Source organism: Sorex araneus, chromosome 5, assembly GCF_027595985.1.
Source record: "Sorex araneus isolate mSorAra2 chromosome 5, mSorAra2.pri, whole genome shotgun sequence".
Taxonomy (NCBI): domain Eukaryota; kingdom Metazoa; phylum Chordata; class Mammalia; order Eulipotyphla; family Soricidae; genus Sorex; species Sorex araneus.
Genome location: NC_073306.1, coordinates 202,477,164 through 202,504,089, shown reverse-complemented (window position 1 = coordinate 202,504,089; position 26,926 = coordinate 202,477,164). Strand labels below are relative to the sequence as shown.

The following is a 26,926-nucleotide window of genomic DNA, read 5'->3' as shown; positions in this document are numbered from 1 at the left end:
GAACCTTTTAAGATAGATTATAAAATGGAAGTCTTTATTGGACATGTGTGAAGTTCAAGTAGCAAAGGAGTACTTTTCAAAGAGTTTACTATGGATTGAAATGTCAACTGTACTTCATAGAGTATGACATCTCTCATGACAGAGTAGCTCTGAAGTTGAACTATTCTCTTGCATTCATAAATACATATTTATTTATGAATATTTTTGGGAACTTCCCTATTGATACTTTAGTTTCCAAGGGCTGCTCCCACAATACTTAGCTGGGTGGTATATGTCTGCGTGCTCGGACCCAGGAAGGTCATGATGCTTGGGTCTGCAGGTGCTGGGGGGATACCAGAGCCTCATGTATCCAGCGAATCCACTAGTGAATAATTCCCACTTAGGGAATAACAAATGGCAGCTGTCAACAGAACCTGAGAGCTGGTCTAGGGACAAGTGCACTAAGAGTGGGAGGGACTAGTGGGGATGGAGGGTACCTTGAGACATTGCTGGAGACAAGGGGGCACTGTGATGGTGAGGTGGTCTTGGAGCACTGTGTGCCTGAAACTGCCCTTAACCGTATTGTAAACCATGATGCCTCACTAAAAGCTGGGGAATATATAGCCAGGGGCATGGGGGAAAAAAGAGAGAGAAATGAAACACACTTCAAGCACTGTTTTTATATTTAATTGCTTAGGTTTCTTCAATCCTTTCACTTTGATGCAAGTATCCTAAGGGCGGAGTAGGGAGTGGCTTTTAGATATTTTCCAGCAAGTCTAAACAGCGTAGAATCAATTGAGAGAAAGAAGTTCAGAGTTAGAGCTCTCAGCCTGTTCTCGTTCCTGCCACCTATACCGTCTGCTCTGGGTGGGTAGTCGAGTTTCAGATGGTCCTTCCTTCATCTTTCGTGACTTGATAATATCACCTACTTGACTATTTCCTTCTCAGATATTGCTTTAATCTTCTCTTTTTTAAATACTTATGACCGTCACTGTGGTTGGATTTCTGACTTAAACTCATCTCCTCAAGGCTTCCTTTTTCTTGCTGATGAACCCACAAACTCCTGATGAGATTTTTAAAAAATTATTCTTATTGAGGCAGAGAGATGAACTCCACTTATTCATTTTATGCACACTTCAGTCCAGCATCACACCCGTCAACAGAAAACCCACTTCCCTCACTCCCAAGGACCCTGCCGACCTCACCTCTGCCTCGCAAGCTCACTTTATAGACAAAAATCTCCAGCCTCATGGAGAATTTAGAATTACTACATAATAATTCCCATTTAGGGAATAAAAATTGGCAGATGTCAACAGAACCTGAGAGCTGGTCTAGGGACAAGTGTGTGAAGGGTGGGAGGGGCTAATGGGCGTGGAGGGGGCCTTGATGACTAACTTTGCCCATTTATTGTTTCCATACTGTGTTTATTTTAAAAAGTCTCATGTATGGGAAAGATCTCTCATATTCTTTTAATTTTTATTGTGGAGGTGGAATACCTACAAACATATACATGAAGAGAGTTTATCCCCTGAAATTCCTGGCAAGATTTTTAAATCTAGTTTTCAATTCATTAGCCAAATACCTAGTGTCGAAATGTCTACTAACTCACTTGTATTCCCCAAAGGCACCTTAAACTTCAAGTTCCCATATTAAACTCATGTACTTCTGTTCCAGTGTGCTCCTTCACCCATGTTTTCTATGAAAGACTGTCTACTTACCTGTACAAGACAGAAACTTTGGGGCCCAGAGTAATAGTACAGTGGTTAGGGCGGTTTCCTTGCACACTGCGGACCCGGGTTTGATGCCAGCATCCCATATGGTCCCTTGTGCACAACTAGGAGTACTTCCTGAGTGCAGAGCCAGGAGTAACCCCTGAGCATTGCTGGGTGTGACCCCCAAAACCAAAAAGTTAAAACAAAAAAAGGGGGCTGGAACGACAGTACAGTGGGTAGGGTATTTGTCTTACACGCGGTCGACCCGGGTTCGATCCCTGGCATCCCATATGGTCCCCCAAGCACCGCCAGGAGTAATTCCTGAGTGCAGAGCCAGGAGTAAACCCTGAGCATCTCTGGGTGTGACCCAAAAAGCAAAGCAAAACAAAACAAAACAAAAAACCAGAAACTTTGAAGTCATCTTAAATCATTTCTTTCCCGCTTCTGACATTCAGTAAATGTTCAAGTCCATAATGACTCTAAGTTTTCATTTTCACACTACCCTTATTGTTGCCATTCAGTAAAATTCAGCTTTGGTTCTTATTGAAAATACACTAAGATATTAACTAATTTTTCTACTGCAGAAATTTATTCTTTCAGTCTTGCTCTGTTTTGTGATAGTTGTGAAACACGATTCAGTCAATATTTCTGCCTGGCTTAAAACTAATTGCAAATGTTTAAAGATGCGTTTCAGTATTCTTCATGATTTACCCCACTCCTCTCCTTTTCAATCTTAAGCCATATATTTATTTTTACACTCACACTCTATATTGCTGCTGTATTCAATAACTTATTTTTAATCACTGAGAGATACAGTTACAAAAATTTCATGTTTGAGTTTCAGTCATACAGTGGTCCAATACCCATCCCTCCACCAGTCCACATTCTCCACCACCAATGTCCCCAGTATAACCCCCCCTCCTTTTCCTCTGCCTCTGTGGCAGGCAATTTCCCTCTTACTCTATATCTACTTTTGGACCTTAGGGTTTGCAGTACAGGTACTGAGAGGCTATCATGTTTGGTCCTTTATCTGCTTTCAGCAAACATCTCCCATTCCTGATGATTCCGCCAACCATCATTTTCTTAGTGATCCCTTCTCTGTTCCAGCTGCCTTCTTCCCCGGCTCATGAGGCAGGCTTCCAACCATGGAGCAATATTCCTGGGCCTTGTGTCTACTGTCCTTGGGTGTCAGTCTCATATTATGTTATTTTATATTCCACAGGGCTGGGACGATAGCCTAGTGGCTAGGGTGTTTGCCTTGCCCGTGGCCGACCCGGGTTCGATTCCTCCGCCCCTCTTAAAAAGCCTGGCAAGCTACTGAGAGTGTCTTGCCCGCACAGCAGAGCCTGGCAAGCTACCTGTGGCGTATTCGATATGCCAAGACAGTAACAACAAGTCTCACAATGGAGATGTTACTGGTGCCCGCTCGAGCAAATCGATGCACAATGGGATGACAGTGATACAGTGATCCCACATTCTCAGTTATAGAGACTTTAAGGACGCAGAGAGTTGAAATAGTAAAAATTGGAGTTGATACTAGCATTTGTCAATGATTAAGATTAATAGTGTGTTGGGGCTGGAGCGATAGCACAGCGGGTAGGGCGTTTGCCTTGCACGCGGCCGACCCGGGTTCAAATCCCAGCATCCCATATGGTCCCCTGAGCACGGCCAGGGGTAATTCCTGAGTGCAGAGCCAGGAGTAACCCCTGTGCATCGCCAGGTGTGACCCAAAAAGCAAAAAAAAAAAAAAAAAAAAAAAGATTAATAGTGTGAAAATAAAACACTTTCACTAGTCAGTTAGGTGCAACATGTCAGTGAGTTTCCCTTATAAACTTAGTTTACTCTTTCGGAAATTAGAAATGATGCTACTGTTTTGTCAATGAATTGCCTCTCAGTGAGAGTTAAATAGGAAGATGAGTGTAAAGTGTTTTGCCCATTGTAAGAAATCCATAAACGTAGTCTTTATTAGTACAGTTTGCATGACAATGTTTTGATTTTTTGGAAGGTGGTGGTTACATTTTCAGTTGATCTATACATCAAAACCATTACCAGGTGTTTTTCTGTCTCTTGAAGGTACTGGTAACTCAACTCAGTCTTGTTTGACACAAGAGCTTTATACTGTATGGAAATTTGGTGATAAAACCATTATTTTAGTTGACCACAAGATCTCATCAGCATATATTTCTACTGGTGGAATAAACTTTGTTTACTAGAATAAACTTTGTTACAAATATATCTTCTCCTCTTATCCACTTGGATAAACATGAAAAGTTTTAAGTTCTTCCTTTATTAGAGAATTGGTCCATTTCTGTTGAATTTTAAGTGCTAGGATAAGCTCCTTTAAGAGCTGAATTGCTAAAATTACTTTAGTAAATATTGACATTATTATGAATAGAAATATTGTCATCAAAATATTGACATTATTATGAATGAAATGTAATCTTCCTTCAGATTAATAGTTTATTGTTATTTCTAGGTTTATATTAAGTAATGATCCTATGGTAGTAATGTTAAGGACAAGAAAAAGTAAACTAAATGGCATCTAAAATCTGTACTGACACCCTTCATAGACGTTTGTGACCCTGACATAATCTCAGCATTACGGCATTTCATTGAGTTCTTGTATCTGTTGTGTTAACGCTTCTTTGGGGAATGAGAAATTACTTATGAAATTTGTCTCTCTGGGCTACTGAGGGAAAACTGCAATTAAGAAAGAGAAGTTGTGAGAAACTGAATCAAAAACTGAGACTCTCTTAAGTGGGATTTCTGATTGGCTTGGAAATAAAAGTATATGACACTTTAGATTTTAATTTATTGTTGTTTTACTTTCTTTCAGAACTCTCGATGTTTCTGTAAGTTTTAATGGAGGAAAATCTGGCATTTCACAATCACTAGTCGTGACTGCCACAGAATGTGTAAGTAAAAAATTTCCATAAATCACATTAAAAAATATTCTTCAGAAGTGACTTTGGATATTAGTGTTGTTTCAACTACAAAAAATAAAAATAAAGAAAAGGTATAAAATAATTCCTTCTACATATAGAGCAACATTACAGGCTGGAGAGTGTAAAGATACTCACCTTGACAGTGTCAATCCTGTGTGATTCTTGCCACCACATATTGGCCCTTGAGCAAAAGGAGAAAGAAATGAAGAGAAGGAATGAAGACAATGATAAGGAATCAATTGTCTAGACTTTATTTTAGCTGGTTGTTTTTTCCCTCCAGCAACTTTAAATGGAATTTAAATGTAGAATATACAGTTCTACTTTGATATATATATATAGCTTTCAAAAGTTCCATTTAAAATCAAAATAAGAGGGCAGGGAGTGTGGCTTAACGTGGTAGGATGCACCCTGAGTTTGATCCCTGCATCACGTGCTCCCCAGAGCACTACTAAAAAGAAAAACTCAAAATAAAGGAGGAATGGGGTTTCTGAATCAGGCACTTGTTGTTCATATTCCAGGACGTATCATCCTGTGTTTGATGCCCCCCCACAACAATAACAAAATCAATATAGAAATGGAATAGTATGTTCCTGCTAGGGTGTTTGAATATAGATCTCAACAGGTTTTTAATTTTTCAAGTCATCACTATTTTCTAACAGGCGAGCTTATGTTTGTTCATCTTAAATATTGGTGCTTCTGAAGCGAGGAAGAAATTGATCAGGAGAACTCGATAGTGTCAGTTTAAAATCACGTGTTAGTTGAGATGATGCATTTGCATTTCCTAATGTTTTGAACTGTTTTCAAACCGCACTGATGGCAGTGGTTTTCCTTGTTGTGAATTTCTTGAATTGTTGGGAATTGTAGCGTTAGATTTTTCAGCACGAAACCAAAAAGCACCAAAAGGGGATGGTCACATGATTTAATTCCATGTTCTATTTTTGTGATCACATGATTTAATTTTGTTTTATTATGTAAGCAACTAATGCATCAAACGAGAGAAATTTGCTTAACCTTTAAAAGCTGCTGAAGCAGTTGCTCACGTGTCACGATGTAGAGTTTTTATATCTCTTTAGGGTGGTGGGCTATACCCAGAAGTATTGGGTTCTACTCCTGACTCTCTGCTCTGTGCTCAAAGGCCTTCCCGGCACTGCTTGGGGAATCACATAGTGCCACGGGCTGAATTGGGATTCCATCTTAACAACTGTGCAATTTTTTGAGCCCTTTGGTTTTTAATGTTTTGATGTCTTGGGAGACTTCTTCAGAAAATGAAACAACTCAGGATTATTTGAATAAGGGGTAATTGTGTTTTCCCTGGTAAGAGAATATTACAAAGAAACTGAGTATCCACAGGAACCCCAGAGTCCCTGCTGAATTTCTTGGGTAACTTTTCAAATATTTGCTTCTATTCTGAGAGTTACTAGGTTACTTTTTTCCCCTCCCCCTTTCATCTGCAAGGTGTGTTGCAATTTGCAGGTTTTGTGGATGTTACAGTTAGTAGTTCTCTGATCTGTCAGGATGTGGTTGAGATTGCAAATATTTCTGGTACATAGGGTTTTCGAGTTCAGCTCACTGAAGGGGTCTCCTCCACCCTCCTTCCCCTTTCGCACCTCCCAGTGTTCTTTGTTCACCTCTTTTGTGTAGCAGGCATTCAGCATTTTATAACCTGTAGCTACAATTTAGCTGTGCGAAATGCTGAGTCAAATGACTCTGGAATGGACAGGTTGGACTGTACTTTAAGAATAGTTTATAAATGACACGGAGAGTATCATGGGAAGTGAAATGAGTCAGAAAGAGAGGGACAGACATAGAAGGACTGCACTCATTTGTGGACTATAGAATATGATAATATGAGGCTGACACCCAAGAACAGTAGATAGATACAAGGGCCAGGGGGATTGCCCCATAGCAGGAAGCCTGCTTCATAAGCGGAGGGGAGAAGGCAGATGGAATCGAGAAGGGATCACTAAGAAAATGATGGCTGGACGAATTAGTCAGGATGGGAGATGTGTGCCGAAAGTAGATAATGGACCAAACATGATGACCTCTCAGTATCTGTGTTGCAAGTTGCAAGCCATAATGTCCTCAAAGTAGAGAGAGTATGGGGAATATTGTCTGCCATGGAGGCAGGGGGAGGGTGAGAAAGGGGGGGTATACCTGGGATATTGGTGGTGGGGAATGTGCACTGGTGGAGGGATGGGTGTTTGATCAGTGTGAGATTGTAACTCAAACATGAAAGCTTGTAACTATCTCACGGTGATTCAATAAAATTAAAAAATAATTTTAATAAAATTAAAAAAGTACAGTACAGCTGTACTGTACTTTACTTCTTACAGTTCCTGTAGTTCTACATTTGGAAGTGTAGCTCTCAGGATAGCGTAATGTGACTAGCGGCAGTTTGAGAGTAAAATATGAAACAGGCTGATTAAGTCAGCCATGGGGCAAGAGTAACATAATACTAAATACTGGATCCAAGTAATTTTCAGTGACAAGGTAGAATTGATCCAAGTCTTGAGGAAGGTTAGGGAGGGAGCCCTGAAGACCACCCTCAGAAAGAGTGTTTGATGTAGGGGGAGCAGCTAGAGGTCAATATTAGGTGCAGTGACATTAGGCACATTTAAAGAACAAGATGACCAGTTTCCTAGAGAAAGGGATCTTGAGATGGGCAGGAAAGTAAAGTGAGCAAACCGAGTGTGTCATTTTGAAAATCACTGTAAGGACTTGAACCTTTGTTCTCTGTGAGGTGAAGGTGAGATTTAATGTTTTGAAAGAAAAGCATCATTCTCGCTGCTGTGTGAAAACTGTCATTGCTGATAAAGGACAAAAAGGAAAGATAGAGGCTAATTCTGTGACCGGTTCAGCAATGGAGGAGAAAGACTATGTTTTAAATTCATTATGGCTTTTTCTTTGTTTTTTTTTGTTTGTGGGCCACACCCAGCAATGCTCAGGGGTTACTCCTGACTTTGCACTCAGAAATGCTCAGGGGACCCTATGGAATGCTGGGGATCAATCCAGGATCAGTCATAGGCAAGGCAAGTGCCCTCCCTGCTGTACTATTGCTCTGGCCCTTCTAAGTTTTTGTTTCCTTTTAATTATTATAGTCACTGTCACTGTCATCCCATTGTTCATCGATTTGTTCGAGTGGGCACCAGTAACATCTCTCAATGTGAGACTTATTGTTACTGTTTTTTGGCATATCCAATACGCCATGGGTAGCTTGCCTGGCTCTGCCGTGCGGGTGCAATACTCTTGGTAGCTTGCCGGGCTCTCCAAGAGGGGCGGAGGAATCGAACATGGATTGGCTGCGTGAAAGGCGAACGCCCTACCGCTGTGCTATTGCTCCAGCTCAATTATTATAGTACATTTGATATATTTGCAATAATATTAACATTTATGGTTCTGCTGTACATAGTGCATTTCCAAAGTGCCCAATATCTTCCACTGGAGTCCGTCTCTCCACTCTCTCCTCTTACACCTCCCCGCTTGGTAATCTCAGTTCTGTAATCCGAAGCAAAGGGTTTATTATTGTTTGATACTTTCTGTTCCCTTTTTATGCTTCTCTGAATACCACAGATGGCTACGATCGCCCGGTATTTGTTCTTTTTCTCTGATTTATTTGCTGCACCCGAGTTTGCCCAAACTCAGTGAGAGCCGCCAAGACCAAAATAGGAGAGATAGACAGAAAGTTCTATTTGTCCAGTACACTGTGCAGTGGGTCAGGGCCACTTTGGCGAGCGACTCAAAGACTGCAATCACATTTCTACCCTCACGCTACATTCCAGTGTGTAGTAAAACAAAGCGTCAATCAAAGCATGCCAGGCTAACTGAAATCAGTATTGCTCACATTCAACAAGATCGAGGCGAGTAAGTTATGATTATAGCTGATCAACAGGGGAGAAGATGGTTTCCTTTGCACTGCTCAGGGTCAGAGCATATTTTCCTCTAGCTTAGAGAGAGTCAGCACAGATGGTTGCTGGCAAATTCCAGGGTCTGGAGGGAGTTACAGAGTCAGCAGAGTTACAAAGTCAGCACATGTGGGTGCCCATAAATCTCAGGGACAAACTTTCCTGAAATTTGTTTTTGGGCCACACTTGACGGTGCTGAGGGCTTACTCTTGGCTCTGTACTTATGGCTCAGGTGGGCCACATGCCAAACAAATGCCTATCTGCTCTACTATCTCTCCCCTTCACAACAACAAACTTTTAACCTTTATTTGGCCCAGTGGTACATGGATGAAGTTTTATTTCCTAATTTAATATAATAGTAGTCTGTATATAACAATTTGACTTAACATAATAGCCTGCAGTTCTATTTGAGTTGCAGCAAACGGTAAGATTTCATCTTTTTCGTATAGAGCTGCATAGTAATTTCATTTGGTATATGTCCCACTATGGGGCTGGAGCGATAGCACAGTGGCAGGGCGTTTGCCTTGCACGAGGCCGACCCGGGTTCGATGCTCCTCTCAGAGAACCCGGCAAGCTACCGAGAATATCTCGCCCACACGGCAGAGCCAAAAACAGTAACAACAAGTCTCAAAATGGAGACGGTATTGGTGGTGCCTGCTTGAGCAAATCGATGAGCAATGGGATGACAGTGACAGAGTCCCACTGCATCTCTATCCCATTTATCTGTCCTTGAACATTTGGGTTGTTTCCATGTCTTGGCTTCTGTGATAACCACTGCAAGGGTGAAACTCATTAGGGATGCATAGTTAGATGAGATGTGTGTATGAGAGGAAGAATTAGACTAGAACCAGGTTTTTCACCTAAGAATAAAAGAAGAATGAGTTTTCATGAGATGGAATACTTTTGGGAAAGAAAGTTCTCTTCTGGAAATGTTGAGTGAATAATGATGCCCACTGGTCATCTTCGTGGAATTTCAGTAAGGCAGTTGAATGTCTAAGCATGTGTGGAGTTCTAGAGAAAGGTGTGCAGTGGAGGTACAGATCTGAAAGTCGTGTGGCATGCATTAGTTAACCAAATGGCACATAGCTGAAGGGGTGACTTCTTGCTCTTTGGAGCAAGAAGGGAAAGAACATCAGAATAAGATCATATTTTTGAAGGACCCCAGATAGATCAGGTCTTGAAAGAAGGGCAGGATTTAGGGGAGGGGAATAGGGAGAATGTTCACACACAAGGAGGAAACGAATTTGGGGTCATATACTTAGTTGGAAGGAAAATATTTGAAGGAAAGCTTATAAATTTAACTCATTCATTTATTTGTTTGGTTGTGGGAGAATGCCTGGGTGTGCTCAGGGCTTACTCCTGACTCTGAGCTCGGGGATTGCCCCTGTTAGGTCTTGAGGGACCAATTGGGGTACCGGGGATTGAGCCTGAGTCAGCTACTTTCAAGGCAAGGCACTACCTGCTGTACTATCACTCTGGCCCTGTGCAGTTTAGGTGCTCAAGGACCTGGAGGGTAGGATGTTTGCTTTGCACGCAGCCGACCCGGGTTCGATTCCTCCACCCCTCTTGGAGAGCCCGGCAAGCTACCGAGCATATCTAGCCTGCACGGCAGAGACTGGCAAGCTACCCGTGGTGCATTTGATATGCCAAAAACAATAACAAGTCTCATAATGGAGACATTACTGGTGCCCGCTCGAGCAAATCGATGAACAACGGGGTGACCGTGACAGATATTGATAATGATAAGGATAATTTTATATTTCTCATCAGTGTTGACCATTATTTTGTATTTAAATTCACCTCTGGTATCTGGTAGTAATAGTACTATTTTATAGATGTAAAAAGTGACACTGAAGTTGATGAGCTGTACCTGCTGATGCATTGAATCTCTATTAAAAATAGGTTATGACAGTGGGAAATACTATTATAAATACTGTGCATGAATATAGTCTCTTGACTGTTCAGATATGATGATTAGGTAGGATGCAGTTTGTAATATTACTCATTATAAAACGATGCCTTTGTCTTTTTTAGGCATCGAAAGGGCAAATAAAATACAGCATTACTTAATCAACTGGCTGATCTTGTAAAAATCTCGCAAAGAAGCCTTCTGTGTGTTCTCACCATACTGGGTCCTGTTAAGACACTTCAGTCACTGAACTGTCATTTCCTGTTTACTTCTGGGTCTTTGTCAGTAATTTTAGGAGGTTAACAGCTAAGGTTCTGTCTTGCTCATTATTCTTCTCCCAGAATGTAGTTGTCAGTCAGGGGAGTTGCCCTAAAATTTCCTGTCAAATGAGTGAATGCAAGTAGCAGTACATAGGGTTTACCAGTGGGGAGACGGAGGTTCAGATGAAGAGATTGAGGATTCGAGTTGGAGAGGGAGACGTTGTATGTAGACGGTTGTTTTCCTCATCCCCTCTCAGGTTTCCTGAGTGTGTCTCCTCGTTACAAAGTGCCGAGACATTGCTCATCTCTCACCCTGACTGTCTCGGACCACTAGTAAATCTTGTGATTTATGTGTAATGAACACGTCTTGAGTTCTAGACACTGCCTGACGCACTATATGAAAGCTACTTCCTGTCTTACAAAACACTGATGCAAATCTAAGGTGCTTCTTTGGTACGGGGAACATAACACACTGGACTCATGACAGGGTGAGCAGACAAAGGATGATTCTGCATTCATTGTCCATAGGGAGCCTGGGTACTCGGGAGTACTCAACCAACTTCAGCTTTATTTCTACCTAAATAGTAGCACTGAGAACTGAAACCAAGCCTAGTCCCTCCCTACACCCTAGTCCCTGCCACCACAATCTCCATTACCTCTTCCAGTCCACTCTTTAACTAGCTTCTAGTGTGACTTACATATATGACAATGGTGGGGAACTCTTTATCTGTAAAAGGCCAGATAGTACATATTTCAAGCTTTGGGAACGATCCAGTTTCTATCACGAATACTGAAATCTGCCATTACAGCACAAAGGCAGCTGTGGGCGTCATGGAAAAAAAGTGATCATGATTGCGTGCAACAAAATCAGTACTCTGAAGCTTGAATTTCATATAGCATTTTGGTCTTTAAATTTTTTTAGCTCAATCACGAAAATCATGAATCATGAAAATCCCATTCATCACCGATTTCTTGGGCGGGCTCAGTAACATCTCATTTTGTCCTTTCCCTGAGATCTTAGAAGTCTATCTCAACTTGGCCCTCCCAGCAATGTCACACTGGGGGCTTTCAGGGTCAGGGGAATGAGATCCAGCTTGTTACTGGCTTTAGCATATGAATACACCATGGGAAGCTTGCAAGGCCATCCCACCTGGGCAGGAAACTCTCAGAAGCTTGCCATTTTCTCCCAGAGGGAGAAGTAGGCTACAATAAATCGCTTCTGGGAGCTCGCTTTTAAGTCTCTCTCTGGATGTTGGCCGTTGATGGGATTACACACACCTGGGTTCCTCTGCCAGTACCTTCATGCATGAGGCCTGTCTGAACGTGTGGAGAGGGGCCTCGAGCATGGCTGTAGCTAGGTTCCGGTGGTCTTCGGTTGCCGGGAGCTCTGCTCGGGGTGGGGAGGGAAGCTGGAGCCCATCCCCTCTGAGGGGCCCCAAGGAAGACAGCCAGGCGTGCAGGCAAGAGACTCTCTGCTTAATAGTAGTAAAAAATTAAAAGTATTCTTAGCTCGCTGGGTGTTTTATCAATTAGATTACATGAACTTGGTCCTGGGGCCATAGATTGTCAACTTCTGATTTAAAATCATTCCCAAATAATCCAGTCAATGAAATCATGTATTTTGTGACAGTGTTTTCTTAACCCTAACTCTAAATTCATGGACTCAAACATTGTAGAGACCATCTTAACTTTCGTTTTATTCTAATGTGGTTGCTATGATAAATTGTTTTCTAGAGAAATTGCAACATGTTACCATGCTGGTTTGCATTTTTTGAGTGATTCCTCTTTCTTGTAGTTATTTTTATGCATAATAGTGTGTCTGATATTTTTTAAATGCATCTGCGATTTTCTTGAGTAAATGTTTTAGTTATTATTTGTAAAGGTTTGGATTATCTGTCTAGAATTTGTTTTTAATGGCTTGGAAGCTGGCCTCACATGCTGGAGGAAACAGCAGCTTAGACAGAGAAAGGAACACCAAGTAAGGGGTTCTTGAAGGACCCACTCAGGTTGGGAGCTGCCAGAAATAGGCTATAGATTGAACAGGATGGCCACTCAATACCTCTGTTGCAAACCACAACATCCAAAAGGAGAGAGAGAACGAAAGGAGATACCCTGCCACAGAAGGGGGGTGGGGAGGGGTGGGAGGAATACTGAGATCGTTGGTGGTGGAGAATAGGCACTGATGGAGGGATGGGTAACCAATCATTGTATGACTGAAACGCAAACACGAAAGTTTTGTAAGTATGTAACAGTACCTCATGGTGATTCACTAATAAAAAAATAAATAAATAAAAAAGGCCAAAAAATATTGTTTTTTAATGGAGGAAAGGAAATGAGATGCAGATGAAGGTCAAAACTTGACTCTGGGACCCAAGAGATAACTCAGAGTTCTATTGGACACATACTTTGTAGATAGGAGGTGTCTGCTTGAATTTCATCACCCAAATACAAATCTCTTGAGCACCACAGAGAGTTCCAGACTCCTCCCAGGACCTTCACCCTGGGATTAGAAGTAACTCCTCAAAGCACCAGCTGGGTGGGGCCGAAAAGTCCTCAGACCAAAGGGAAGCAAAAAGCTTAGTATGTTTAAGATTAGTCAGAAGTAAATCACTTCCACTTTAACATTAAGCTCAAGGTACTAATAAATAGATCTCTGGTTAAGCCCTGAAAGAGTTTTGGCCCAAGAGCCTTTTGTTTCTTTGTTTTGGGGCCATAATCAGCATTCAGGGATCCCCCCTGGCAGTGTTCAGAGGAATTGTGGTATTAGGAATTGAGCCTGGGCTTGCTCCAGGCTGAACTTATCTCCCTGGCCCTGGCCTTAACCAGCCTCTACAACTATTCTGCCGGCCTCAGCTAAATTTCACACCCTTGTCTTCATGCACATCTGAAAATGTCCAGAACAAACTCTAGTTGCTCAGAACTGTAGTTACTAAGAATTGGCCCTACATATGAAACGTTTCCATTCCAGCAAGTAGAAATGAATGAAATAAAAGGCTTATTTTTCCTGCAAGAGAGAAAAAAGTGCTGTTTTTTTTTTTTTTTTTCTGGGGCAGGGGACATACCCAGGGCTGTTTGGGGCTTACTCCTAGTTCTGCACTAAGGGATCAGTCCTGGCGGCTCCAGGACTATATGGAATGTTGAGGATGGAACCTGGGTCGGCCACTTGCAAGCCAAAATGCCTTGTTCTCTGTATTGCCTTCCAGAAACCTTTGTTTCCTCTCTTCTTCAGCAACGTCGCGTGCTATAAAGCTGACCTCAGATTCTGTGTTTCAACTAACCTTGTCTTTTTCCTCGTCTTGCAGGAAATTGCTCACTCTGTCTCCCCTTCCTCCTTGGGTTTCTTACACTTGTGCAAGGCGGTCCATCTGCTCAGGCAGGGCCTTGGACAGGCAAGTCTTCCTTTGCACAGACCTCATCTGTGTAATTATTGGCCCAAGGCTTGGCTCTCCAGCGAACCTTTGACCTTCAGGGAGACTTGTTGAACAAAGTGACTTTGGGGCCTCTTGATCAGGCCGGTATTTAACAAAAGGTGTGCCTAGCCAGAAGTGGGAGATTTTTAGTTTCTGCTTTTCAAAACCATGATCAGCCTTGCCTCGTTTTTTATCAAACTCCTCAGTTTGCAGTTTGCAGCATAGTATCTGCCTGCAGGACTGAAATCAAGTGTTTGACCTTTCCTGAATTTGTTTATAAAGTGATGTGAACAATGAAACTGTTTCCCATTCATGACTGAAGTCACCCGTGCTCTGATAAGAGCTTGGCAAATCAAAACAAAGGAAGGGGGAAGCTGAATTTGTGTCGTTAACTGAGCCGAAGTCTGGGCTGGGGCCCCTAGGCGGTGTTTCCTACATTTATGGCAAGGTCAGGCTGCATTACATTCTTTGCTTCCTCCGAGCCGTTTTCCACCATGCTTAGCTTAAAAGTGATAAAGATGAGGTGTGTAGTCTTTAGGAAGTATGCATTTTTCATTTTATTGGAGCGATGTTTTTGGAATCAGTTGAGGTGATAGTATTGTCATAGTCAATGTGTGTTTGCATCTGGATGCGCCTAATGTTCTGTCAGTGCTACTAACAGAGGTGGTTTTTTTTTTTGAGGGGAAGTCAAGAATTTGAGTCTGTAGGCACAAATTTCTGAATTTCCTGCCCATGTGATGTTCGTAGAAAGAAGAAAACCAACTACCAAATCTTTTGTAGATTCACATCCTGGATTTGCATGACCTTATTTCTAGACATAGAGTTTGAATTCTAAGAAGAAGGCAAGTCGAGTGTTCACGGAAACTTCTGGAAGTTACAGAGCACCGCGTGAATATGTGCCGTCTCAGAGAATGCTGGGGCTTGTTTGCTCTGCCTATGGGGGAGGGGGAGTTGAGTTGATTTCATACACAACCAGCTGCAGGTTTGAGGGATCTTCTGTAACCCCTTTTACTTGGCATTTCCCTCTCATTTCCCCCAGTACACGGCTTTCTATGTTTTTTGTTTGTTTGTTTGTTTGCTTGCATTTTTTTTCATATTTTTTCCCATTTTACTTTTTATTTTTTTGCTCTTTTATTTTCCCATTTTACCCATTAATTTTAGAGCTTAGCATGCTCAAGTGTGAAAACTTGCATGATTTGTTCAAGATTATCTAAAATTCAGTGTATATGAGTACACTTGCACTTGGAGTAATTTTCCTAATACTCTGAATTATTTCCAGCACTTTGCAAGACAAGAACTTAGATGTTTAGGATACAGCAGCAATGTTGAACTTATATTTTCATTGTACCAGACTCTGCACCCAAAGTTGCTGGATAAGTGCTTATCTTATAAAATATTAAATTAATTTGATATAAACATTATTTAGGAGTATTGTCTAGTTTACTTGGAATGATGAAATGTAGATGATTGTGTTCTATGAAGTTAATATGTGTGTGAAGTTTCTGTCATTAGCTTTAATTTTTTGAGAGATTCAGTAAATGAAACAGTCAATTCTACATAGTACTTTGGTGGTGTCAGTTTTTGTCAGTTTATACCATAACATCTTCAGCTACATTAATAGGTTATATGTTTATTTCTTCTTACACCCACATGAAAAATTAGAACTCAAAGGAGAGATTTTAATTGGTCATGTGTGGTTGATTTTTAATAAGTTACTGAAAATGTTTGAAATTAATGTTTTGTAGTTTATATTCTAGATGATTTTATTAAGCTGAAAGTGCTAGCAACCCAGTATTTTTGAAAATTGATTTGTTTTGAGATAGTTTCCAAGGACTCTACGGTAGTCTTTTTTCATTGCGGTAATAACAAATGATAGAAGGAAATGACACAGTTTTTAAGATTTTTCTGATTAGTCAAACCGAACGTTTTACTGGCATGTCTTTGCCAACATTAAAATTTTTTTTCGCTGTTTTAGTAACCTTGGTCTATAACATTATGAAGGTGTTAAGGTGTATGGAATTAGGGGCCAAGGTCCAGAGCCATTTCACAGTGGGTAGGGTACTTGCCTCGCACGTGGCCGACCAGGTTTGATCCCCTCCGTACCGTGTAGTTCCCTGAGCCCTGCCAGAAGTGATCCCCGAATGCAGAGCCAGGATTAAGTCCTCAGCACCACTGGGTATCCCCCCAAAAAAATTAATGAACGAAACTTCCCTGAGCACAGAATTAAACTTAACACCGGTATAAGCTTAATTATAGTGTTTGCACCAGAATTCCAGTTTCAGTTTTTTACCCTACTGTGGGCCCTTTCTGTCTTATTATCCACTTACCCTCTTTCCTTCTGGTAGTTACTATTTTGTTTTCTTTCTCTTCTTTTAAAGGGAAGTGGGTTTGTGTCACACCTTGCAGTGCTCAGGAGCTATTCTTGGCTGTGTGTTCAGGAGCAAATCTTGGTATTGTTTGGGGGAGCCATGTTTGGTGCAAAAGAATCGAACTGGGGTCAGAGGCAGGCAACACAAGTGCCTTAGCCCTCTAGCCCTCGCCCTATTCTGCTACCCTGGCGGTTAATACTTTGTAGCTCGCTACCGTCTCTACCCTCTTGGTCTGTCTATGCTGTTGCAAATTTACAAATTGTTTTTCAAATCTGGTATTCTCTCTTTTTTTTTAAATTTACATAGTGGTTATTATCTATTTTTGCATATATTATTATGCATTATTCTTCAAATTTTATTAAATAATCGGATTAAATGCTACTACCATTGTGGCTTAAACGTTAAAAAGTCTTTTAGATTTCCCACCATTTTATCTTATCTTTATAGGGTATTAAAATAGTTATGAGGGGGGAGTGTTATTCTAATTAAGTTGGACTTTGGACCTTATGGTTTTGGAGCCATACCTGAAGGTGCTTGAACTTCCTCCTGGTTCTGTGCTCAGGGGACCTTATGTGGTGGTGCCAGGGATTGACCTGGGGGATGGTTATGTGCAGGGCTAGCTCCTTAACCCTTGAATTATTCTCTACCCCTGGCTTATCATATATATTATTTTTTAGTGCAAACTCATTCAGAACTACTTTTTTTTTTTTTTTTGCTTTTAGGGTCACATCTAGCGATGCTCAGGGGTCACTCCTGGCTCTGCACTCAGGAACCACCCCTGGCTGTGCTCAGGGGACCATATGGGACGCTGGGAATCGAACCCGGGTCGGCCACATGCAAGGCAAACGCCCTCCCCGCTGTGCTATCACTCCAGCCCCTCATTCAGAACTTTGTACATATGTCAGATGTGCTGTGATTTTCTAAGAGATATGACAGTAATGGAATTTCCACAAAGAAGGTTTTATACTTTGGGGAAAACTTTTTTTCTTCCATGGATTAGAAAACAGAAGCCTAGAGAAATTAAGCTACTTGCTTAAAAATATAACTCTAGACCATTAATTTTAAATACTCGCCATCCTAATATAAATACTGGTAGGTTTGTCTCCCCTTGCTATTGCTCTGACCTCTGGGATTATACTTGTGACTTGTGTTGAATGATAGGAAATGTATTTCTGAAAAGTTGCCATATAAATATAAAGCCCCAACTCTCCATCTTGCTTTTAAAACACACACACACACACACACACACACACACACACACACACACACACACACACACACACCCACCCTCCAGATTTTATTGGGAATTCAAGGAAGTTTAGAAGAGATGCAAAGTTTTCAGGGAAGCTAACTGTTATTCAGTGAGCACTCTTGATGTTTGTGACGCTTGAGGTATGATTCCTCTATAGTTCATGCTTTTAATAAATAATTTAAAATGCCAAGCATGGACTATACATTGAACAGCCTGGTTATACCACATCCTCCTAACCCCAGCACCCAGCTTAAAATGAATAGTGGCAGAAAAATACTGTAGCACTGTAGTTCGGTTGTTTATCGATTTGCTCGAGCGGGCACCAGTAACGTCTCCATTGTGAGACTTGATGTTATTGTTTCTGGCATATCGAATATGCCAAGGGTAGCTTGTCAGGCTCTGCTGTGCGGGTGGGATACTCTCAGTAACTTGCCAGGCTCTCCTAGAGGGATGGAGGAATCGAACCCGAGTTGGCCCTGTGCAAGGCAAATACCCTACCTGCTGCGCTATTGCTCCAGTCCAGTGGCAGAAAAAAAGAAATTAAATAACTTTTTGTAGCTCATCTTAAGGCAAACAAGTGAACAAACTGAGGAAGTGGTAAAGGTGAAAGTATAAAGAACAAAGCGTTATATAACAAGCAGGAGAATTTTCTAGCTAAAGGGTTTACGGGAGGCCTTTGGGGAAAGTTTCTTAAATGGAGTTGACTTGGAGTCCAAGCCCTGGCAGATGCCTTGGGAAGAGAAGCAGACTGCAGTTAGGTAGCGGAAGAAGTCCAATAGGAAGATGAAGTTCTGAGTTCAAGGAAGATCTTCAAGATAAAAATAGGACGTTGCATACTTGCATTGTGCATGAATCATTTGCCAGCAAAAACCATTGTTGCTGGTCTCATCTGTTGTCTGGAGATTTAGATATGTATTTTGCCTTATTGTTTAATATAGGTAGTTAATAGTACCCCATCATTACAAAAGTTTGGGAGAATTCTGTAAAAAATTCTGCCTGTACAATACTCCCTAAAGCATTATACAGATTCAATGCGATCCCTATAAATATACCCATGACACTCTTCAAAGAAATGGATCAAGCAATCCTAAAATTCATATGGAATAACAAACGTCCAAGGATAGCTAAAACAATTCTTGGGAAAAAGATGATGGGAGGCATCACCATCCCCAACCTCAAACTTTACTACAAAGCAGTAACAATTAAAACAGCATGGTACTGGAACAAAGGCAGAGCCGTAGACCAATGGAACAGGGTGGAATATCCCTACACACAACCCCAAATGTATGACCATCTAATCTTTGATAAGGGAGCAAGAGATGTGAAGTGGAGCAAGGAAAGCCTCTTTAACAAATGGTGCTGGCACAACTGGACAACCACATGCAAAAAAATGGGTTTAGACCTTGACCTGACACCATGCACAAAAGTCAGATCAAAATGGATTAAAGACCTCAACATTAGACCACAAACCATAAGGTACATTGAAGACAAGGTCGGCGAAACCCTCCACGATATTGAAGATAAAGGTATCTTCAAAGGTGGCACGGAACTAAGCAATCTAGTAAAAACAGAGATCAACAAATGGGACTACATTAAACTAAAAAGCTTCTGCACCGCAAGAGATACATTGACCAGAATCCAAAGACTATCCACAGAATGGGAAAGGATATTTACACAATACCCATCAGATAAGGGGTTGATATCAATGGTATATAAAGCACTGGTTGAACTCTACAAGAAGAAAACATCCAACCCCATCAAAAAATGGGGCGAAGAAATGAACAGAAACTTTACCAAGGAAGAAATACGAATGGCCAAAAGGCACATGAAAAAGTGCTCTGCATCACTAATCATCAGAGAGATGCAGATCAAAACAACCATGAGATACCACCTCACACCACAGAGACTAGCACACATCCAAAAGAACAAAAGCAACCGCTGTTGGAGAGGATGTGGGGAGAAAGCGACCCTTCTTCACTGCTGGTGGGAATGCCGACTGGTTCAGCCCTTCTGGAAAACAATTTGGACGATTCTCAAAAAATTAGATATTGAATTCCCATTTGACCCAGCAATACCACTGCTGGGAATATATCCCAGAGAGGCAAAAAAGTACAATCGAAACAACATCTGCACATGTATGTTTATCGCAGCACTGTTTACAATAGCCAGAATCTGGAAAAAACCCGAATGCCCCAGAACGGATGACTGGTTGAGGAAACTTTGGTACATCTATACAATGGAATACTATGCAGCTGTTAGAAAAAAGGAGGTCAAGAATTTTGTAGTTAAGTGGATGGGCATGAAAAGTTTCATGCTGAGTGAAATGAGTCAGGAAGAGAGAGACAGACATAGAAAGATTGCACTCATCTATGGTATATAGAATAACAGAGTGGGAGACTATCACCCAAGAACTGTAGAAATAAGTACCAGGAGGTTGACTCCATGGCTTCGAGGCTGGCCTCAAGTTCCAGGGAAAGGTCAACTCAGAGAAGCGATCACCAACTACATTGTAGTCGAAGGCCATGTGGGGGAAGGGAGTTGCGGGCTGAATGAGGGCTAGAGACTGAGCACAGCGGCCACTCAACACGTTTATTGCAAACCACAACAGCTAATTAGAGAGAGAGAACAGAAGGGAATGCCTTGCCACAGTGGCAGGGTGGGGTGGGGGGGAGATGTGATTGGGGAGGGTGGGAGGGACGCTGGGTTTACGGGTGGTGGAGAATGGGCACTGGTGAAGGGATGGGTTCCCGAACTTTGTATGAGGGAAGTATAAGCACAAAAGTGTATAAATCTGTAACTGTACCCTCACGGTGATTCTCTAATTAAAAATAAATAAAATTAAAAAAAAAAATTCTGCCTGTAGGTAATCATGCTTATAACCGAAATCATTTTTCTCTCCAGAGACAAGAATTCGAATCTTAGTATTGAGTTATTTTCCTACATTTTTAAGGCATAAAACACCTAGAATTTTGTAAGATATATATATTTTTGTAAATTATTACTTGCCTTACATGTAAAATAGAATCTAAGTGAATTTCTTGAATGTAAAGGAATACAGTGAAATTTAATTTGACATTGGTATGTGTTCTGTTTAGTTTTCTGGTATTTCCTGAAAATGTTGGGGATTTGTCCTGAAGGTTTGCTAACCACCTTGCTTCTGTCTCCTGTGCAGTCCAATGGGCTCGGCGCCATCATCACTATCCTCGTGTTACTGCTGCTTCTGGGCATCGGTCTGATGTGGTGGTTTTGGCCTCTGTGCTGCAAAGTGGTGAGTGATACGGATTCGAAACCATATTCTCCTGTTTCTAAACCAGAGCGCTGGAAAACAAGGCCTGGAAGGGGAATTAAAGTCATGTTCAACAGCAGCAAAATTTCAACTAGCAAATTGAAGTTTAATAGTTTTAATCACCATCATAAAAGCTCAGTAGCAGGTGTGCCAATAAATAGATGTTGTCAAACTTTATCTAAAAACAGTTTAAAATTGGTCTTAGGAGAAGGAAGGAGGAAGAAAATAGAAAAAAGTAGCTATGGATAGAAAGCTTACCCCTCAGGTTCACAAGACTTTTCAACTAAGTCTTTTGGTATTTTCTGGTTACTTGGTATTTTTTGTTAAGTCTCAGGAGAAATTTGATGATCGATCAATCTGATTTTTGTTGCCACTGCTCACTGATTCTTTGAAAGATAAATTCTTTAAGGATCTTCACTGTTTGCCTCTCAGAAATACACTTCAGCGGGGAGAAACTCCAAATCAGTAATAGTGAGTTTTTTGTTGAAATATTGAATGTAATCAAAGTAAAGTGAAAGTAAAGTAAAATTTACCAGTTACACATGCGGGATGAGGGGCTGGGGAGGTGGGGGGGAGGGAGGAGGTATACTGTGATTCTTGGTGGTGGAATATGTGCACTGGTGAAGGGATAGGTATTCGAGCATTGTTTAACTGAGACTTAAACCTGAAAGCTTTGTAACTTTCCACATGGTGATTCAATGAAAGAATAAATTAAAAAAGAAAAAGAAAAAGAAATAAGCCAAACAAAGGTTAGGGTGTCTGTTAAATAGTCACCTTTGAAGTGAAGACACATTTCCCTATGTGTCACTTTTTTGTAAAAATCTCAGAAGAAAATATGGCAGTGTGGTAAATTTCTATTGTGATTATAACATTGCCACACATTTGGTGGTTTAAAGCAACACTAGTGTATTAGTGAGCCGTTAAGTCATCCCACACTCAGTGAGATCTGACTGGGCCGTATGGGATGTATCCCTCATCCCCTCATTTCATGCTCTCGGCACCAGTGTCTCTCACGCCTCTTCTCATCTTCTTTCCTTTCTCGTCGTGCCGCAATGTACTGGTTGGCCCACAAACTGAGAGCGCCACCCAGATGAGAAAGACCACTCTAGGGCAGAGTGTGTACCCTTCCAATCTGTTCCTTCAGCTTTCCCAGCTTCTTGAGGTCACCCATATTTGTTTTCCTCTGGGTCCCCTTCCCCTACCTCAGAGTTCTGAACTCAGTTAGGCAAGGATCCCCGTTGTGATGAAGTGGCACTTGCCTGCATGACACAAGAATACTCTGCCATCTTCGAGTCCTTATGGCCTTCACAAAGTGCCTTTTGCGATGCAAGGTCACAAAGCCATAGTTCCAAAGAAATCGCTGCAGATACGTTTGTGGGGTTGTTGTCCTGCCTCTCACGGGGTGGAATGCTGAGTAAGTCATATATTCCAGCAGATCTCAAGCAATCCAGTTGGATTGTTGAGATTTCATAGGAAAAACTATATTCTCGAAGGAGCACTCTCTCAAGGCATGCTCACCACTTACTTTGATAGTCTTCTTTTTATCGTGTGTATAGTCTGCCTTCCTGCCTTCCGTAGAATCTGACCCTTGTGTTACTAAGCCTTCTCCCACCCTCCACCTTTGATGGCTGATTTCTCCTTCTTTGCAACTTGGTGTAATATTCTGTACTATGCCTGCTTTTATTATTAATCCTACTGTGTTGGTCTCTCATGAGGGACTTTAACATTCCTTTAGCTCAAAGCAGTTGGCTTGTGCACAAAATAACTCAGATAATAGTAGAGACAAGCATCCTGTCTCTTTGATGAACTAATCTGTTTCCTGTCATAGCAACTTATATTTAAATGATTTCCTCTGTAATCTTGATTATTCTAGATGTGGCCATTTGTGAGTAGCTAGCATTCTTGTGTCTCAAGTTGAAAGACTCAGGTTGTTATAATGTGATTTATCCTCCTTGGTTTTGAAATTTATGCTTGACTTAAATTGGTGGATTCGCTCCCTTCTTTACTTTGCAGTTTCATTTATTGCTGTCCAGAGAGAAGGCTCATAAGAGTTAAAATGTATGTGTGTGTGTGTATGTGTGTGTGCATATATGTGTGTATTTAAAGATGCACATGAAAACTGACATGGAATTTTTAAAAGGTCAGCTAAATGTGCTCAAAGAAAGGTCTCTGCATCACTTTGTATGTTCTAGAGTGGATGCAATCATCAGGGGCTAAAGATAGATCTACTCCACACTGAGACTGCAGGTTATAAAACCGGGAGCATATTTCTCTGTGAAAGGCATAAGAGGGACATTAGTAAAGTGTATTTCAAGATGTCAGGAAGCCTTCCTACTCTTAGAAGCATTATGGTGGTTACTGATTTGTGGAACTTTAATAGAGAGAGCCACCCTTAATTTACATTTAGAAATATATATTAAAGAACAGCTAGCTTGAATGAACTTATTTGTATAATAAGGTATAATAAATCACAGAAAATTTTTTGAAAATGAATTTGCAAACAGGTTAAAGTATACAGGAAAATTCTCCATTCAGCCTGTGGAAATCTTATAGATGCCAGATGGTGTTAAGAATCATGGATGCAAGAATGACTGTCATATGATCTGGCACTTATAGTTTACTATAAGTAAACATAGGAAGTAGACCAGGCATAAATTGGAGGGTCATGAGTGTCCCCAAAGCAGCATATATAAAGAATAATATGAACCAGAGAAAAAAGCTTTGTTCAGGTTAAGTGATGATTTCTGAGCTACCGACTAGAATTGTGAATAATTAAGTGTTGACTGTTGATAAGGGAGTTTTCAAATGAAGTGTAGTTCTCAGATACTATTTCTCTGGCTTTTGTTGTTTTCTGTCCCAATACATCACATTTTCAAAGGTGTTGGTTCTGCTTGAAGACAAGAGAAAGGCAGGAGAGCTTTTGAGGAACTGTTGGATTAGAGAAGACCCCTGAGACTGGGGGTTGGTTCCTGAAGATCCAGGTGGTATTATCTGGAAACGATATTATTATGTCACATGGGAAAAACGGGACTTCTATGATGAATTCAAGGATCTTGAAGTAGAAGGCAATCTAAGGATCATCTCAGTGCAATCACAAATATCCATGTAAGGGAGAGAGATTGTGGGTTAGACTACAGAAGAGGGAGAAGGCAGCGTGACCATGGTGGCAAGATCAGAGTGATGTGGGATAGCCAGGGAATGCCGATGAGCACCAGAAGCTGGATGAGACCAGGAAGAGACACATCCCTAGAGCCTGCAGATGCAAATAGATGTGCCAGAACGTGATTTTAGCCTTGTAAGATAATTGAGTCTTCTGAACTTCTGCAGTGTAAGGAAACAAGATTCTATTGTTTCAGAGCAACTAAGTCTGGTAATTGGTATTAGTCTCCTTAAAGCACTAATGCATTCCATAAATGATCCTAACGTTCCCCAGGACTTGGAACTGCTTTTGAGGATTACAAATTTTAGGAATTCTTGTGGAATATGCTTTCTAATCAACACATTACAAAATCTTCATGGAATGTAAGGGAAGATAAGACAGAAACGAGAAAATATTCTTTCAAATGTTTGAAGTAATTTGAGGCTATTACATTCATTACACATTTAAAACTTAAGCCATTGCATTTTGTAAATTAAATATGTTCAGTCTAATACTCTACATACGGAGTAGAATTTATTTATTGTTTTAGAGTGATGAGTATTTTGGGGGAAGAAACAGAAGTTTCTAATTTCTAATTTTTAGAAGTTTCCAAGACACACACACACACACACACACACACACACACACACACCATTGACAACAGTTAGTGTCTGTGAGGAGCTTTTAAAAAAAGTTTGTTTTTTGCAAGAAGAGACTAATACAGTTCCATTCATTGAATTCCCTGAAAACTAGAAATCAGCCATTTAACTAAATACTGTATTTGTGAAACTGAAGTTAAGGGACAAATCCTCAGAGTAAAATAACTGCTTAATGTGCTTTTCATTTGAGGGACGTGAAACTTTTGATCTTTCACTTCATTTTACTGAGTGTTTTTGAGTATGATAGAAATGGTGTCGTAGACAACATTGCAGAAGAGAGCGCTGTATATTTGACTTTTACTCGAAACAGAAATCTACACTAACAATCTTGGGAAATTTTCATTCAGTAATAATCAGAGTCTTCATGCAAAGGTGACATTTTTAGAAACTACCATTAAGTGAAAGACAGTATGTTGAATCTAAAAGCTACTCCGGAAAGGGTAAAAGTTTTGGGTTGGGTGTTGTTACTTCTCATCAGCTGATGAAGAGTCTGTATCCTGCTCAGTGAGCTTCTCACCTCTGTCCTTCGTAACAGCTTCTCTTTAACCAAAGTGTCATTAGCAACCGTCTAGTGTTTACTAAATTGAAGGTGGTGGGCAGAAGAGGTGAAACAAAACTTACCGTGGATGGAGTAATAAGTGAGAGGAAATGCGGATGTTTTCATTCTTGCTGAGTTTGGGAGCTATGCTGAGTGTGAGGCAGCTTTGTTTCATAGCGGGGTGCTAGAAACGACAAGTCCTAGAGTTGTCTCATGAGAGATGAGCAGCCACTGCAGACTTGGAGATGTGAGGTCCATGAAGGGGCACACAAAGGCTTTCTGGAGTGTTGGCGATTAGGGTGTGTTATACAGCTGCAAATAAATATTGGAATATGTCAAAAACGATAAGTGTTCACTTTGCTCTAGTGTCTTTGGCAAAAGTTCTTTCAATACTCAAGGGAAAATTATAAGCTCATTTTTTTTCCCTTTAGTACATTTTAGATGTTGTATAAAAATCTCATAAATCTTAATATAGAAATGTTTTTTTAAGTTATCTTTTTAAAACTCAATTTGCTTATTAGGAGGTTGAGCTTTAATGATGAGGATGTCCCCGACTCTATAGAATCATTTTCGTAGCCAACAATAGCTGTGCTGTTCTTTCTAAATAGGAATAATGCCTCTACATTGCACTTGTATTTTATTGTTGAGGAGGGCTCTTCGTGTCTTTATTGAGTTACTTTGCGAGCATTCTGATTTTTTTGAATGAACAATAAAACAGAAGTAATTTAAATTTTAATATGCCTTCCTTGCACCATTAATTAAAATGATTTATGTTTGGTTGCCTCCTTGAAATGCAATGCGATGTTAGTACTTATAGCTTCCATAGTGATGTTTTCCAACAGAGTCGTTAAAACAGGGTACCAAACTCTTCATGGTCTTAGTGTATTTTCTGTGACAGCAGCACCTTTATTTAACTCTTGGCAAAATGTACTTTCACACAGCTCTTCCCAGTTTCTGTTTGGTATTGTACATCTAAAATGTCCAGACTTCCCACCAGTTATCTATTTGTTCAGTGTAAGAGTTTTTGTTCATGGTGACTCTGTCAAGGAGGAACGGGAAGAATTTTTTTTCGGGATTGAGAAACTGTCTTCCCAAATATTATTATATGAGAACTTGATGTTTATGCACTTCAGAGGAAAGAAACTATATTTGCTCTCTGATCTTATCAAAAAAGGAAAGAAAGAATAAAAGGAAGGGCTCTAGTATTTCCTAAGCAAGATTTTGTAAACACTAAAAATGATTTCTCTGTTGTCTGTGGGTGCCTAGACACTTCGATGACATTGCTGATAAACGGGGCATTGCTTTTTGTCACTGGTGAGAATCAGATATGAAATGCTCCTTGATCTACAGTCGCTGTACAGTATCTTTTTTTTTTTTAAATCTAAAGCAGTTCGCTGTTGACAGTTCTTTTCACTTTTTTCTGAATATTGGAACATATGATTGCATCAAGCTGGCTGCAGGCTCCAGTGCTGACATTTCCTAGCGCAAAGAATGCCCACATCACTCGAACATTTGAAAAGTGTTAATGAGCAGATCAAAAGGACTGTTGCCTGAAGCAGCTAACTC

At 40.7% G+C, this 26,926-nt stretch overlaps 1 protein-coding gene across 2 annotated transcripts in view; it reads left to right on the top strand.

Moving 5' to 3' along the window:
* ANTXR2 (ANTXR cell adhesion molecule 2) overlaps window positions 1-26,926 on the top strand; it is a 147,937-nt gene that overhangs the window by 46,354 nt on the left and 74,657 nt on the right. For both annotated transcript variants that reach the window (XM_055140639.1, XM_012934024.2), the window contains exons 11-12: window positions 4,528-4,606; window positions 20,911-21,006. In XM_055140639.1, the coding sequence (XP_054996614.1) occupies window positions 4,528-4,606; window positions 20,911-21,006 (175 nt within the window). The remainder of the gene's footprint in view (window positions 1-4,527; window positions 4,607-20,910; window positions 21,007-26,926) is intronic.